At 36.3% G+C, this 17,092-nt stretch overlaps 1 protein-coding gene across 4 annotated transcripts; it reads right to left on the reverse strand.

Moving 5' to 3' along the window:
- Positions 1 to 2,483: 2,483 nt before the first annotated feature.
- Positions 2,484 to 16,186, reverse strand: LOC107843209 (cell division protein FtsZ homolog 2-1, chloroplastic). Of its 4 annotated transcripts, XM_047395949.1 has the most exons (10): positions 15,995 to 16,147; positions 14,506 to 14,616; positions 13,660 to 14,398; positions 11,498 to 11,797; positions 9,589 to 9,679; positions 5,898 to 6,022; positions 5,066 to 5,158; positions 3,331 to 3,396; positions 3,074 to 3,226; positions 2,484 to 2,814 (listed from the first exon to the last, which is right to left on the reverse strand). In XM_047395949.1, exons 3-9 carry the CDS (start codon positions 14,287 to 14,289, stop codon positions 3,095 to 3,097), a joined length of 1,437 nt encoding a protein of 478 aa, XP_047251905.1. In that variant the 5' UTR covers positions 14,290 to 14,398; positions 14,506 to 14,616; positions 15,995 to 16,147; the 3' UTR covers positions 2,484 to 2,814; positions 3,074 to 3,094. The 4 variants fall into 4 exon arrangements, with proteins under 4 accessions (XP_047251905.1, XP_047251904.1, XP_047251903.1 ...); XM_047395948.1 differs by lacking the exon at positions 14,506 to 14,616 and having other exon boundaries at positions 15,995 to 16,152; XM_047395947.1 differs by lacking the exon at positions 2,484 to 2,814 and having other exon boundaries at positions 2,827 to 3,226; positions 15,995 to 16,144.
- Positions 16,187 to 17,092: the final 906 nt, after the last annotated feature.

The raw sequence follows: 17,092 nt of genomic DNA on the forward strand, positions 1-17,092 counted from the left end.
AGGGCTTCTTGTGAGCTAGCTGTATCCAATCATTTAATGAGATTGAGACTAGTTTGGAAAAAAATGTGAGAAGATATTTATTTTAATAAAAAAAATTCATTTATTATTTTTTTTCAAAAATAATATATATTTTTTTTCATATTGTCAATATGTATGAAAAATTCTTGTCATTTTGAATTTTCAAAAACAGAAAAAAGATTGAAAATCATTTTTGATGGCTAATTACAATTTAAATAGAAAAATATAATTTTATAAAGATCTTATATTTTTTAAAACATGATAAGTAAATTTTATTTTCACTCAGTCTATATCAACTTGACTAATGATTTGGTATGTGAAAATAATTATTTTTGTACCCTAAAAAAAACAAAATTCTTGTCATGTTAGTTTTGATATGTACCATTTTGATCTTTTCTACTGAATTTCAACATCATAATAATGAGCCAAATTACCCAATTATACAATGAAAAAAATAAAAATGGAACAATTAAATATATTTTTTACCCATAAAGAAGATGTTTAGGACATTTCAAAAGAGTGAATCTGTTCAATTAATCACGACTTCTGCCTTGTAGTTAAATTTTAAAACTTACTAAGTGGAAATAATAATTCAACACCATACAATCTGCAGAACGATAATTCAAAATTGAATATTTGAAGGACCAAAATTTAAGGCCGAACACTTTAGGGACGCTAGTCATAATGGTATCCACTTTAGAGTCTGATTACTTTTCTTTCGCCAAAATACGTCCTGCCAAAGAGAATTTCCTTCTCAAAATTAGAGTTCGATATATCTAATTAAGAATAAAAAGATATTTACCGTCCCATCACAATCTTTGATTAATTCCTTTTTGTTCACTCTTTTATTCTTTGATTTTGTACCAAGGAGTATTTAAATTTCTTTTCTTTATTATTATTATTATTATTATTATTATTATTATTATTATTATTATTTTGTTTTATGTGAGGGTCACCACTTTTCTTTGTCAAGTCATTGTATAACAATGCATCCCACATGGGCTTGTCCACAATTGTGGACCTATTGGCAATTTGTCACATCAAATATTTGTATATTTTCTTGAATTTATATCAGCACTGTTAAAATTCGATTAATTCCAAATACCTAAGTTCATTTCTAGCAACTATTCTCTTAAAAAATAAATTATTTTTTCATTTTTTTGTGGAACTATTGCTAATTTGTCACATCAAATATTTATAGATTTTCTTGAATTTACATCAAAATATCCGAATTAAAATTCGATTAATATCAAAATACCTAAGTTCATTTCTAGCGACGACGCTCTTACAAAAAATTATTTTTTCATTTTTGAACGTTTAAATTTGAGATATTTAATTAAAAATAGAAATCGCAATCATCCCACCCTGACTCATAAATGCACATAAAAGAATAAGTTTGTATGGTCATGTCAAAGCCACTTGTGGAAATTGAAAAGACAAGTACAAATTCTTTTTTTTTTCAATTTTTTGTCGAATTTAGTAAATGCTTCATGTTTTGTCTACTTGATATTTATATTATTTTACATAATCAACTTACTTAGAAAGAGTTAAAATTAATAAATCTAGATTAGCGATATAGACAAAAAGAATATATTTGGCAATTTAAATATTTGAGATCTTTTTCTTTGAATAAGACCTTAGTTTCCGCGTCGTTTCAATTTTTGTTGTAATTGGTCGACATTATAGTGTTATAGAATAATAAAAAAGTCAAAAAAATAATCTTTTATTAGGTAGGAGCAAAATTTACGCATACGATATTCTCCTCAGACCTCACTAATAAGATTGTACTGTGTTTTTTGTTCTTTTCGTATTCCATTGTTACGAAGGAAAATCTTTTTATTGCATCTAAAGCTTCTATTCTCGATGAGATTGATATTGATGACAGTGACAAACTTGATGCTAGTGACAATATCGATAACCAATCAAAACCTTAATTTGAAGTTAGAATTGTGAACTAGAATGAATACGCTAACTATATATATGATACAACAACAATATAGCGGTGTGATCCGACAAGTGGGCTCTAAGAACGGTCGAGTGTGTGATACAACAACAATATATGCAGTGTGATCTGACAAATGGAGTCTGAGAACGGTCGAGTGTGCACAAACCTTATTCCACCTTGTGTGAGGTAGATGGGTTGTTTCTGATAGGCCCTCGGCAAATAGGACTCCGCTATGTCATATGACAATCGTTCCATGTATATAATTTGAAACGTCGTGTAATTCTTCTTTCTCGCTCTGAGAAATGCATCGTCGAAACTGGATTGGATCGACAAGTAGCTCTATACTCGGAGAGTAGGGTCGTTTATCGAATAGTTCAAATTACATGTTTGAACGAGGATAAATTTGATCCTAAAGTACGACAATGAGAGTAAATTTAACTCAAAAATACGACAGACGGTATGTTTAGCTAATTTTTTAAAGTAGAGGAACATATTTGATCCTTTTCCCTATATCTATTGAACGGTGATAGTTTTTTTTTTTTTTTTTTCCTTTTTTACTATATTCAATATTGTCAAAACGAAAATAAAATCATAAAATTAAAGATTAAAATTTTTTGAGGCCCCGAGATTTTGGAGGTCTAAAAGCAAAGGATTTACTAGCCTCACCGTTGAGCCACCCCTGTAGAACAGTCAGTATCTCAACATACCATTTCCAAAAAGATGCTATACATCTAAGTTGCGTGGACTCTTCACTCTCGATGCAGCACCCATTGGATTCTTCAAAAATGCACCAACTTTGGTGAATCCGAAGCGCACTCGTTGACATTTTTGACGAGTCCGAACAACATAATCTGCACATCTGATGAACATGTTAAAAACTGATCCTAAATCACATATATGTGCAGAATTACAGCAACATTTTACAGATCACAGAGTAAAGATTGTGCTTCTAGCAAACTAACATGTATAGGCACTACTACATTATTATCGAGAAAAACTCGATATTTGATGCATAACCAAAGATCCTGTATGTATAACGCGTGTATATCACTTTGAAATATAGCGATGGAACTCTGCGGAGAGCAGGAGGAAAAGGGGAAGTAACTATACATATAGGAAAAACGGACTAAGTTAAGCTCTTGGATAGCGCGATCGCCCTTTTTTCCTGAGGAACTCGGGAATTTCCACTGAACCACCTTCCAAAAAGGACGCAGGTCGTCTGTTACTTCCAAGAGAAGCATCTCCCTGTGCTAGTTGGTTTCCCTGTAATTGAACACGGTGGAATGTACATCATGAGATGATCGCCAAAACAAAGGTTTTTCACATGTAGCGTAGATGTGAAGGGAGACGGTGGAAGAGAGGAATACCTGGAGGGGCCTCATATCACTTTCTTCTTGGCGCTTGAAACCCGTGGCAATCAAAGTTATGCTGACCTGCATCACATGGATTACGATGGGATTAACCATGAAGCGAAACGTAGATTCGTTGGGAGTTCCGGGGAAGCAACAGATTCAAATTTGTAGTGAAACAGTACCACAAACAATTGATCGTCTACGCCTCAATACCGGTGAGACGAATTAGAGATCTTTACAACTAGAAGTTCTCTAAATCTCGTCTTATCCTTACACTAAACTACAACCCTCAAACCGGAAAAAGAACAAATGAAGACTCTGCAAACATCGAACTTAATGCAATTGTAACAAATAAGCGTTAATCCTAACAAGATTATTTTGCATGTATGGATGGATCCTTTACTTCCAGTTTACTTGTGAGTCGAGGGTCCATTGGAAACGGACTTGCTATCTTCACAAGGTAGGGGTAAGGCTACGTACACACCACCCTCGCCAGACCCTACTTAAGGGATTACACTGAGTATGTTGTTGTTGTTGGATCCGTTACTTCCATTGTATTCCATTCTTAGTAAAAATTTATATTCCATGACATTCATCTTGTGGATATCTAACATTTACCGTCATATAATATTGCTAGTCTCACAACTGTCTAAATTAACACAACCTCGTCCTATATATACTGCTAAAGAGCTGATCCATAACAAAGGTACACAAGTATAGGCTCATGTATACTATTCATTAGTTCGTTCATAACTAACTAAATGTACAATGATGATAAATTATGAGAATGGACTAGTGTCATGAGCTGATAAAGAAAAATGATGTATTAAATGAAGCCAAAGTCACATCAGCTGCATTTTTTTAATGGAATAATAGGTTCACATCAATGGCACGGAAGGCAGTATTGTTATTGTGTAGCGCAAGTTTTTATGTTCTCTAAGCATTTAATCTATCAACTAGACGATGTTTTGGTCAGGCAGGGACCATAAGGCTGCCTCCTCGTAGGCTGAACTTATTTAGGTCCTTGTGAAAATCGTGAAGGCTCTGATTCCGTGTATCAAAAAAGAAAACTGAAGGAAGGAGTTCACATAAATAACCATATTTGTTTTCATCCTTACCTCCGGTGCTAACCACCGGCACCCCCCACACTGTCCTAGCTTGCGCTCTTTTTTTTTTCTTTTTTGATAACCGTGGTGCTCAGGCCAGCTTATGCGCACCTCGACTCATTCCACGGAGTACCTGCTACCCCCCTCCAACACAAGTACCCGGAAACTCTGTCCACCAAAGCTTAGACAAAGGTAGGAAGAAATCACCTACTGTTTTGCTCTCATTTACTAGCAACCCTGAAAAAATACCAAGTTTCTTCATACCTAGCCCTTCTTAGTTTCTCTTGATTAGTCCTAGATGTCATGATCCCACTTCATCGAGATAGTTCGTATAGAATAGTAACCCATGAAGCACCGTCAAGATATCTCACCTATCCATTCAACTTTTGGATAACCTCGTGCACTATATAATGTAGTCAACTATTTATGCTTTCTGGTCTCATATTAAATTCAAGATGAGTCTCCCAACGTGGGAGCCTCCCACTTTGTGGGAATATACTGGGTATGTTGTTGTTATTGTTGTAGTCTCGCAATGTATGATATAACTGCTCTAAATACTTTCTAGCTTCAATGCATGTCAAAATCTGCAAAGAATCACGTCACCGAAAAGAAATATTATAACCTAGTGAGAGATACGAACATACCTGTCCACTTATCGATGGGTCTATCACCGCCCCAAAAATGAGGTTAGCACTTGGATCCACAAGGTCATATATAACCTCTGCTGCAGCATTTACCTAAAAATAGTGCAAAGAGGACATGCAAGGGTATTAGAGCCGACTTCTCGAATCAGATAAGACAGAGATTGAAAAGATGACATGCAGGATCCGACGTGGAGACACTTTGAAAGTCGGAGCATAATTCCACGAGCACAGATATTTCATATTTGTACATAATCCTTGTCATGGATTGAATATGCCCCAAAAATTAGTAACTATAAACAACATATTTCATCTATTTTACAAACCAAAACCAAAATTTTGGTTTAATGCCTCGTTAATTGGAGAGTAACTTATAATCTTGGCGTCCCTTCCAAATTATATTTGGTGTGTGCAGCAGATAAGTAAGCAGCAGGGACCAGAAGAATAGGTCTTTGGATTTTCACAACACGGATGCGCCTTTAATTAAGGCTTCTCTCGTTTTTACTTTCTAAGAAGCAACCACACGAAAAAATTCACACAATTATGCATGCTATCTTCAACAGAAATCTCTACACTGAAAAAGTAAAAGGCTTTTACCGCAGATCTTTTCTTCATTCTGTAATACTCCGTCTAACTTTTACGGTCAGCAAGAGGTGCAGGCTAAGGATGATTAATAAGTGTATGAGCGGAGAGTGGAGAAAGGCAAGGGCTGCGTACAATACACCCTTGTGGTGGGTCCCTTCCCCGGACACCGCGCATAGCGGTAGCATTAGTGCACCGGGCTGCTCTTTTTTTTAGCGGAGAGAGAAGAACAAGAGAAAAAATAGTTGGGTACCTCAAATAATGTTAGATCACTACCACCAGTCATATTCCACACAATTCCGGTGGCCCTCTCAATACCAATGTCCAGCAAAGGAGATTGAATGGCGTTCAGCGCTGCATCTCTGGCTCTAGTCTTTCCTGTAATATCAACAAACAATATCAATTGTATTCTTGAATAGTCAGTAGCAGCATCAACAGATCAACCCATTCTCGCAGAAAACATATCTTGTTAGCAGTAGCCTCACTACTAAATCCAACTATTTGGGAGATGCACAAAACCATACGTAGATAATATACATATCTGAAATCTTAAAAAAGGGCAACCCGGTGCACTAAAGCTACTGCTATGCGCAGTGTCCAGGGAAGGGCCCCACCACAAGGGTGCATCGTACGCAACCTTACCTTGCATTTCTGCTAGAGGCTGTTTCCAAGGCTTGAACCTGTGACATCCTGGTCACATGGCAACAACTTCACCAGTTACTACAAGGCTCCCCTTCACATATCTGAAATCTTGATATGCATAATTTTTCATGCAAACCTACTGGAACGACAGATGAGATATGTTGGAACTTTTATTTAAATATAAGTTATTTACAAAGAGTTCTAAGGCAAGGTGTCTTTTAGTCAAAGAGTGTATTTTTCTAATTTACCGTAACTTCTTTTGTTTATTTATAGACGTTGTGGTTTTGAAGTAAGATTAAAACGTCAATTTTCTTTTCGAAGTCTACATACTTCTAAGTCTCGTCTTCCTAGCTACCAAATTCGATTTTTCTTCTACAAAAATCTTGCTCTTGAAGACCAGAAAAGTTCTTGCTTTCCTAAGTTGGATTTTCTAATGTTTTGCTCAGCTCGATTTTTCATTTCTTCATTCGTAATTACAAGCATTTATCTTTGTGTTCTTGGATCATATTTTCCCACAAGATTTAGCTTCTTTTCATTGGACATGAAATATTTTCAAATAGCCATTGCAACGCAGAAAATGCATATAGTTTCTAATTTCCGCAACAGGAAAAGCCAGAAGTAAGAGGAGGTCAACCAAAAAATGGACCATCGATCACCACTTTCAACAAGTGACTGAATTGAAAAGAATCTTCACATGCCCGAACCATCTCTCGGAACCATCCAGAACAACCTCTCACACCTCAACATTTGAGCATCCATGCATCTCCTCTTCACATGCCCGCACCATCTGAGTCTCACTCCCCACATCTTGTCCTCCATGGAGGCCACTCCCACCTTGACGCAGATATCTCCATTTCTAATCTTATCTCTCCTCATACACACATCCATCTCAACAACCTCATTTACGCAACTTTCATCTTCTAAACACGAGAATTTTTTTACTGGAAAACAGTCCGTCGGGTACAACATAGTTGGTCTAACCACCACTCTATAGAACTTGCCATTAAGTTTTGGTGGCACCTTATCACACAAGACTCCAGATGTGAAACCCCATTTCCTCAACCCTACTCCAACACGATGTGTGACATCATCGTCAATCTCCTTCAACTTTGGATAATAGACCCAAGATATGCCAAAGAGAACTCCAACAACAGAAAAGATATAACTTGAGCATACCATATTGAAACCAAAGATTATAATAAAACTCGACAGTGAAATTGTAAAATGAAAGAGAGGCATTAATAGTAAGCTAGACAAAGTTGAATAACATTTTGAATTCCTCTATTTGCTAAACCCCCCCCCCCCCCCCCGCCCAAATAGCTAGCGTTCAATATAGAGTGAAATTGCAACATGCAAGCAGCCACACAACAGAAAAAGAAAAGGAAAAAAGTAATATAACATTGTTTTTGAATTGCAACTACTTAAAGCTAATCATCAAGGGTATCACAATCATCTGCATCTAATATTAAGAGGAGCATCCTTTGCTTCATGTAGAGAAATTGGAACCACCCTGATGATCTTGGTTGTCCAGATTCTTTAGCCTTCTCAAAGCCTGCGCAGCTTCGGCTTTAGCTGACAGAGCTTCCTTGATCCTATCCTCGGCGTTAATCCTGGCCATAACAGCGACATTGCGGATAGACTCAGAAGCAATGGTAGCAGCGGCAACCAACTCTTTAGCCAAATGGAGATCGATTTCAATGGCGTTATTAGCAGGATTGGGGGTAACATAGAAGAAAGTGAAATTAGGGTTAGAACAGGGAGGGCACAAGTAACCAAGGGAGGAGGAAGCAGCATCAGCGACGCAAGAGAGGTGTGAGATAGAGGGGCATTTTGAGCATCGGACATGGAGGTGAGGGGGAGGAGGGTTGTGGAGGAAGACTTCAAAGCAAATGGGACAAAAGGAACCGGGGTGGGAGTCCAGTACGCAGGCAGTGCAAAGATGGCGATGGATACCTCTGAAGGGGATGAGGTGGAGGATGAAGGGGCGAGAGCAAATCGCACATCGGCGGCCGGAAACACCTTCCGATGGCTGCTCTTCCATCTGCTGCATCATCAGAATAAACAATTTGTTGCTAATGCCTCTTCTTTCTAGATAGATCTGGAAAGCTTCGCCTATTCAAAGGGCTTCTTATTTAGAACCCTTTTTTTTGCTTAGTTGTGAGTAAGTGTCGGTTGGAGCGGCGGGATGATGACGAGATTAATCAATAAAGACCAAAAAAGAATAAATGTATCCCTTTGGTCTATCATAATTCGCATTTATTTATACGAGCCAATATAGGAAACTAGTTGAGATTCTAAGAATCCAACCTCCTCATTTGCTCTCCTATGTTCTCTGTAGGCATTCATGACTGATTGTAATAGATACATATTTCCTTTTTTTTTCATGGAAATTCCAAAATATCATACAAATTATTACGGTTATCTGCAGCAGCCACTTCTCTTCGTTACTAAAAGAAATTCTTTGAAATGCAAAGAGAAAATATTTTGTCTACTAAACATGACCTTCATTTCGCCTCAACTTCCACATTTCAATAAGTCGCTATATACACAAAAAAAAGAGCGCACCGCAGAAACATCTCAGGAAATCAGTCTCAAACTTATTTGTTATTTCAGTTTGGATTGTTACAATTCTTGTAAACCTTGAAATATGTCAAGGGCTGCACTTTTGCACAAGCGAATGGCACTGATGAAAAAATATGTCGTGTCTTCAACAGGTACAGGCACGACTAGTATATTACACTAGACTTTCTCAGAATATAATATTTTAGTCAACTGGTGGATAATTTTTATAAGTAAAAGTGCATAAATTTAGTCAATATGGATAAATTCTGACAGTTACATATGTCCTTTTTTTGTGATAACCATAGTGTCTGCGTTAGTTTGCACGCATCTCGACTAATTCCACCGGGTACCTGCTAACTCCCACCAGCACAAGTACCGGATAACTCTATTCACCAAGGCTTCTAATATGGGAAGAAATAACCTAATGTTTTGCCTCCGTTGAGAATTGAACCTGCGACCTCATGGTTCTCAACCCAATTTGTTGACCTCTAGGCCACACCCTTGCGTGTCATACGCCCGTTTCATCAGTTACAATACATTGGTTCTTTTAATTTAATGCCTTTCGAGGTTTTACGCGCATAAATAATGATTTAGCCATGTAGGCTGTCTGCATGTCTCATTAGGCCACATCAGTACATCACACAGAGACTTTAAATCACGTGACATTACGAATTAAAAGGAAACCAACAAAGAGAAATGGCTTAGCGCCAACAACTATTAAAATGGCTTTGGGAACTTACCCGTAGCAGTTCCTATTCCCATTAAAGAGGACCCAGCATTTGCCATAATAGCCCGCACATCAGCAAAATCCACATTTACTAACCCAGGAATCTGTAATTCATGCAGATATATCATGAATAATAAACACAGGCCTTGATATTCGCCCACTTAATAGAAGAACACACTTTTGGAAAGAAAATCCAATTTATGTAGACGGATAGAATATGCCAAATATAAAAAATTGACATGTATCTGCTACATTAAGGTCCATAAGTTCCGATGCATTTAAGTGAAGATGAACGCATGTAGAGTACATGGAGTTATCCTCCTTAGGCGAGTGATATGAGTACTTATGAGCCTCATTTGCTTTCAAAGTAGTACGAGGATCGAATCGTATGATGCATAAGCTTTTAGCAATAGATGAGTCGTCATTTCACATTATTGATAACATAACACACCTAGCGCTAGCAAATGGGCGGGTCGGAGTGTGATGGAATTGCCCTTTCCACTTACTAATACCAAGATCAAAACATTAAAAAGTAACAAGGGCAACCATCATTTGTGAGCCAGGTTTCATCGAATGACACCCCCTCGAGTTATATTTCACGTCACAGGGGGGCCTTAGTTTCCGTCGATCCACCTGTGGGATTACACTACTCCTTTAAAGTTCTATTTCACATCACAGGGGGCCTTAGTTTTATCCTCTCTACCCTCCACAGATTCAACTGTGTGTGTGTGGGATTACACTGGGTATGATATTGTTTGTTTGTTGTTTGTAAGGGCCTTAATATTTTTCATTCAAGTAAATATGTTTCATTCATAAACATGACCAAATTAACCGTCTATGCAAGGGGTAAACCAACAGGTAAAGAATCTACAACATAGGATTCGCTACAAATTCCACTCAATCACCTATACAACACGGAACTTTCTGTTTGCACCAAAAGAAAATAAGGGAGTAGAGACTACTCAACAGCGAGAAACTCGACTCTCGACTCTGTACCTTCAAAATCTCTCATATTTCTCGCTCTCTCCAAACTACCCATGGAATCACGTTCCAAGCCCTTCATCTTTTCCTCCTTCTCCCGCTCTTCCAACTTAACATAAAATTCTTTCACCATTTTTGGCATTGTCCATGAAATGCCAAACCACCTAAACATACCTCAATTCCCACCATAACCTCGTGGTTGCCCCACAACGTAGTAGAAGATGATTCACGTTCTATCAGAAACATCCTCTCTATCTTGACAAGGTAGGATCAAGGTTGCGTACACACCACCCTCCCAAGACCCCACTTGTGAGATTACACTGGGTATGGTGTTGTTAACATCTTTCGTTTTACATTAAGGCGCACGGAAATACAGAGATTTATACTTCATTTGTGTATAGCTTATGATTTTCCTTCAAAGCACAAACATAGCACATCCTGGTGATGCATATCAAAGTAGGATCCTAGATGTAAAGTATAATCAATTTTGGTCAGATTATTGACCCGTCATTTATTAGCTCAGCTCATCAAATTTTGGGCTGATATCTAACCCAAATTGGTCCATGAGAATCTTGTCAAAATATTTTCAAAAGGACTTCTTATTTTATCTGATATGTTATATATAGTCATAATAAAGAAAAAAGATTATTTTATAAGGTACTAAAATATTATTTAAAAAAAACAAATAAAGCAATTAAAACTTAGTAAGAGTTAAGCGGGTTGGGCTATGATCGCATTTAGCCCAGTTCAACCCAACCCATTTCAGCCCAAGAAACTTTTGGGCAAGTCAATAACCTGCCCATTTATTGACTCAGCCCATTTCAACCCACCCAAATTCAGCCTAACCCACTCGTTTGCCACCTATAATCACGCAAATGCTTACTTAGGATCCTTGGCACTATGCAAGCAGAAAACAGTAAGACTATGACCGACATACTTACCGTAATTATATCTGAAATACCACGAACACCTTGCCGAAGAATATCATCAGCCAGGTTAAAAGCTTCAGTTACTGGGGTCGATGGAGAAACAGCTGTCAATAATTTGTCATTTGGAATGACAATTAGAGTATCAACATTTTCTCTCAAAGCTGCAATTCCTTCTTGGGCTTGAACTGCTCTTCTTCGTCCCTCAAAAGAAAAGGGCGTCGTAACAATACCGACAGTTAAGATACCCATTGATTTGGCAGTTCCTGCAATTATCGGAGCTGCACCAGTCCCTGTTCCTCCACCCATTCCAGCCTGTATATGACATGTTGGAGACCACATATGAGGAAGGAACAAAAAGTGAGAGAATAAAGCCTCCGGAAAGTCCAAAGATATCTGAGGTATTTAAGTTGCACATAGCAACATGTACTCATCCTACATTTAGCTTTACAGCGCTTTAAGAAAAATATATCCTTAGTATTGAATGCAGCGTTATCAAATGCAAGAAGGCGCAAAAAAGATCTAAGGTTCGTTGAGGCTTCAAGTGCAAATGAAGTGTGGGCTAATTAAAAAAGGCGCAAAAGGAGAAAAATACAATATCTATGTTTAGTTCAACACTAACAATTATAAGCATGAATGACAAATATATGAACAAAGAAATTGCGGGAAAAGAAATACGATAAAGGGAATTATCAATTGTTCAGTGTCGCCTCTTCAGAAAAGGGATGCTCAATGGCAAGAAAAAGTATGTCTCAGAACCTTGATGAGAACCTTGATGACGACACCGAAGGGCACATTAAGCGAGGTGAAGCACTCAACATGTTTTGAACCTCACTTCAGCGTTTCATAAGCACACCCTTGACAGCACTGATTGAATGACATTTACACCATATCAAGGGGGCTGGACTCCTTCTCAAGGGTGGTAAGGATGGCACAGGAACCAAGAAACAGGAGATTAGATCCCTCTCCTACACCCAGAAACGTCCTGATACCATCTCGAATGAGAGGTAGGTATGACACTTTTTTATGGCGCAGTCTATGATGCCCTTCTATGCTTATAGTGTTTGATAATTGACAAGGCTAATGCATGCTAACAAGGTCTTGGAACCAAAAATTCATGGGAGAAATTTTAATTACATTCTAGGGTACATCTTTTTTATGAGTACGCTAAAAAATGTCTCTTCACATTAAGAAACTTAACTGTGACTTCCATTAATCATTTGAAGTTCAAAAAAAAACTTGGTATTGGACTTTGTTGATACTAAGATCTAGCCAAGCACCATTTTAGTTACCATCCGTTTACCCTCGCACATTGTATCAATATAGCCTCTTAATTAATTATGGTATTATGGTAGTACTTAATCATGCTTTGTTTTGAAAGTTCATCAACTCTTTGCAAGGATGATAAAGTAAAACAGATCCTTCCCTCCACTAATTCTCCGGGAATCTTAGTATCTCATTTGGTTGGCTACCTAAACTTTCACCTTGTTGGTGACGGTTCGACTCCCCACCTTGTAATCCCCTCCCCCATTTCCGCTTCCCCTCCCCAATTTTTTTTTAAAAAAAAAAACGCAATACGAAGGCAATAGGCAGGCAGACACATTTCAGGTTGCTCATAGTATCAGTAAATTGTTAGCATTTTGAAGTTGGTCGATCAGAGAGACTGTAAGGGATGGAGCAGACTAATGTGACACCTATCTTTCTAATGAGCACCAAAGGACACTGAGTTTCATTTATAAAAAGGCATCTTTAAGGTGTATTTTCCTCCAACAGTCATCCTTTACTGTATCCAGTGTCTTTGCTTTGCTGGACGGGGAAAGAATTCAGAAAGTTTACAAAAGGGGGGTGGGAGGAAGAGCATTGCCAGATTTAAGTGAGTATAGTTTAACTGCCACTTCATTACATAAAGTTACATTTAACATAGGAATTCTGCATGTTATGTAACCAATGCAATCTGGTAATATAAGTAGAAAAATCAATTCAGCTGTTCAGCACAATGTGACAAAAATCAGTGCCTGGCAAAAGAAGTTAACTTCATTTTACTATAACAGAAAAAAATCAGAAGTTGCCATACAATAGTATATGATATATGAAATCTAGGTTGCTGACAAACGAGGGGGGGGGGGGGGGGGGGGGGACTGCATTTCCAATAAGGTAATTACATAGGTTGAACTTACAGTAACAAAAACCATGTCTGAGCCGTAAACTGCTTCCTCAATGGCCTGTTTGCTCTCGTTGGCAGCATTCATCCCAATATCTGGATTACCACCTGCACCAAGTCCCCTTGTGAGTTCTTGACCAATTGGCAGTCGATGCTCAGGCATTACAGGTGACATCTTCATTGCTTGAATATCAGTGTTCACAATCCAAAACTCTACACCGTTCATCGAGCTCTCAATCATGCGATTAACTGCATTTGAGCCACCACCTCCAACACCAACCACCTTGATTTTGGCCTCATTAAAATTGTTTGAGCTTGACGAATCCATCAAGCTCTCAGCGGCATTTCCACTTGAGTTTTCTTGTCTAGAGGTAGTCATTGTATTGTTACCTTCGCCTCTAAGCATAGAAATTTCGGGATGTAGATTTAGAAAGGAGTCTTTCTTTTGATACTGGTTGACACTGTGGGAATTGGCCGAACACTTGAATTGAGGCAAACTTGACATGCCCTTTTGGGTAACACCCAAATATCCAATCTTCTCATCCTGAATTTTCAACGGGCAAAATCTACCACCAAGAACAGTCAATACCCCACGTAACCGTCGCGTATCAGGAGGCATAAACACAGCTGACGTACAAGTAGCCATGACAGCAAAATCCCACACTCAACTCAAACTAATCTAATTAATCCGGAAAAAATATAACCAACCACCTAGACAATAGCTGAAATTCCAGTCCAATTTTTTCTTTAAGGTCCTGCAAATCAATAAAACATGAAAAGAAAAGCACATATTATTTAAAGGAAGCTCGTAAACGGTAGCTATAAAACGGGTTCTAATCCTCAACAATCTAAATTGACTTACACATACGAGTCAAACTCCAAAACTATGCCACAATTTCATATTTAGCGAGTATAGTACAGCACGAAGTTAACACACCCCAAATATTACATTGTCCATGAAATGCCAAACCACCTAAACATAACTCAAGTCCCACCATAAAATGTGAAACACATTTTAAAAAAATGTCCAAAAAATAATAATAATAAGAAAGAGAAAAAGTTATATCATTTTTACAAGAAATATTGTAGAACTTTGAACTAAACAATTCAAACTTTATATTAATAAATAAAGTTTTAACAACAATATCCAAGTTAATGCATTGCAAACAAATGGCTAACATCTTATTAACAAGAATTAATCCTTAATAATCATATTAATATGTAAAGTTAAAGGTTAAGTTTCTTTTAAAATACTACATCGAAACAATTACTGTGCAATAACAAATAAGACAACTCTAAATTATTAGAGTGAAATAATTACTGTGCAATAACAAATAAGACAACTCTAAATTATTAGAGTGAAATTTTTTTATGTATGTTTATATATGTAAGATTTATATATATATATATGTAACACCTCCTACTAAAATTTCGCTTTAAATCACTAATTTTATCGGGATGCCTCTGCACTAACCTGCAAAGAAAACAACCCATAAAAAATGAACCTCACAATTGTATAGATTGATGAGAAAATGCGACAAAACGCAATCTTTAGCAAGTAGCATTACACAAACACAAAAAAGAAAACAACCCCAAGAGAATAAACAACCTCACAATTATACAAATTGAGCAAACTCAATAGCAGAACCAAAAACATTAGCATTAGATAAACTCAAAAAAAAAAAAACAATGCTATAAAAATAAACAACCTCATAATTGTATACATTGACAAAACTAAAACGAAAACAACCAAAAGAATAAAAAGAATAAAGAAGCTTAAAATGCAATAGCAGAAAGAAAATAGACAATATTTATCAAGTAGCATTACACAAACCCAAAAAGAAAACAAACCACAAGTATAAATTGAGTGAATTGAGCAAATACAGTAGCAGAAAAAAAAAAGAAAAAAGTTCAATCTAGTATTACACAAAACAACCTCAAAATGCAATAGAAGAACAAATAAATACAATCTTTATCAAATAGCATTACACAAAACCAATAAGAAAACAACCCACATAAATAAAGAACCTCAAGAATGTACAAATTGAGCAAATTTAATAGCAGGAACCAAAAAAAATACAATCTTCATTAACCAACGCTACACAAAACCAACAACAAAACAACCTCAAAATGCAATAGCAAGTATAAAAAAACAAAACAAAACAACCCCGAAAATAAATAACCTCACAATTATATACATAGACAAAATTCAATACCATGAAAAAAAAGCTTTACACAAACACACAAATAAAACAACCCACAATAATAAAGCACCTCAAAATTGCATAGATTCAGCCAGAAACTCTGAAAAAACAACATAAAAATAGAGAAAGAAAGAATCAAAGTGCCACCTGAAATTGAATTCTTGATTAAAATTGGTAGAGTTTTGGCTACTGTTGGTGGTGTTGTAGTTGTTGTACTCAACTCAAAAAGTAGAATAGGACTAAGAGAAATGTTGGCAATTTCCCTTTTTCATTTTTTTGTTAGTTTCTAGGGGAATAATTCATCTTTGCTTAACTTTTTTTTTTTTTAATAATAGTGGTGTTCCGAATAACTTTTAAATTTTTAGAACTATAGTGTTCAACTTGAAATGAAGCTTTGGAGTAGTCGTTAAAGTTATTGTCACGTGATTAGCAGGTCATGAATTCAAGTCTTGAAAATAAATTTTGACAGAAATATAAGATAAGATTGCATGATCGAGTTCTTCCTCGGATCCTGTGCATAGCGCAAACTTTAATGCACTGAACTGCCTTTTTTTTTATAATGTCCAAACTAGTTATAGCACACCCTGACCAACCGTTTATATCAAGCTAGAACATATGAAAAGAACCATCTAACATTTTTTTCGTCTCTGCTAGGACTTAAATCTCGTGTTTTCAATTCACTTTATTGACTATTCAGTCACCCTCTTGAGTATATCATTTATTTCAATTTATTACGTGGCACATTTGAATTTCGAAAGGTAAACAATTTAATTTAATTATAAATTCAAACATAAATTTTTAAGTTTTTTGAAATAAAATTTACATATTCAAATTACGTATAAAAAAAGTGCTATCAGCCTCAATAATTTATAATTCAATATATATATATATATATATATATATATAATCAAAAAAATTATTTAAATCTCAAAATTTAATATATATCACGTAAATTGAAACTAAATGAGTAATAAGATCTGACAATGGCCAAATGTTGTTTTGTGTTATTGTTTACCCTTGTCCTATTTGAAGAAAATATCTTTGCACTTTCTACAAAAACTATTTCCCTCATTCACATAAATTGCTTTAGAATCACTCCACCTTTTTGCCTTCTTCTCTTATCAAATTTATTTATTCCTATCTAATTGAATGATATGGAATCAAATAACAAGAATATAATTGAAACTCTACTTTACTAAAAAGAAAAAATAAATATAAGAATTTATAGTTCTCACTTTCTTTAAA

The sequence above is a fragment of the Capsicum annuum genome, chromosome 9 (assembly GCF_002878395.1).
Source record: "Capsicum annuum cultivar UCD-10X-F1 chromosome 9, UCD10Xv1.1, whole genome shotgun sequence".
Taxonomy (NCBI): domain Eukaryota; kingdom Viridiplantae; phylum Streptophyta; class Magnoliopsida; order Solanales; family Solanaceae; genus Capsicum; species Capsicum annuum.